At 54.8% G+C, this 336-nt stretch overlaps 1 protein-coding gene across 1 annotated transcript; it reads left to right on the top strand.

Moving 5' to 3' along the window:
* On the top strand, positions 1–241 carry CSUI_008691 (uncharacterized protein; the record flags this gene model as incomplete). Its single annotated transcript, XM_068068817.1, has 1 exon — positions 1–241. Exon 1 carries the CDS (start codon positions 71–73, stop codon positions 239–241), a length of 171 nt encoding a protein of 56 aa, XP_067919209.1. The 5' UTR covers positions 1–70.
* Positions 242–336: the final 95 nt, after the last annotated feature.

The following is a 336-nucleotide window of genomic DNA, read 5'->3' as shown; positions in this document are numbered from 1 at the left end:
CCTTTCCCGGTTGAGACGGGATTGGATCCTTCCCTGAGCCATCTGTCAAAGGCCTTGCCCTGGGATTCCCATGAAACGTCGCCCGCGAATACTCGCCCTTGTTGACAACTTACTTCGCAGCTTGTGCGTCCCTTTTGGTGTGCCCCTCCCGTGTTGCAACGGCGTGCGCGGTGTGCTTTCCACGCGCCCGTGCCTCGTCGCCGCTCACTCCACCACGTTTCCTCTAGTTTCTTCCACTTAGTGGGGTTTTTTTCTTCGAATCTTTTGCTGTGGTCGCTAGTTCGTAGTGTTTCCCTTTCGCGTCTTGCCTTAGAGGGTATTCCGAATTTGTTTTCC

This window comes from Cystoisospora suis, assembly GCF_002600585.1.
Source record: "Cystoisospora suis strain Wien I chromosome Unknown contig_4936, whole genome shotgun sequence".
In the NCBI taxonomy this organism is placed as follows: Eukaryota; Apicomplexa; class Conoidasida; order Eucoccidiorida; family Sarcocystidae; genus Cystoisospora; species Cystoisospora suis.
The sequence above is the reverse complement of the archived record's forward strand: the minus strand, read 5'-3'. Positions and strand labels throughout refer to the sequence as shown.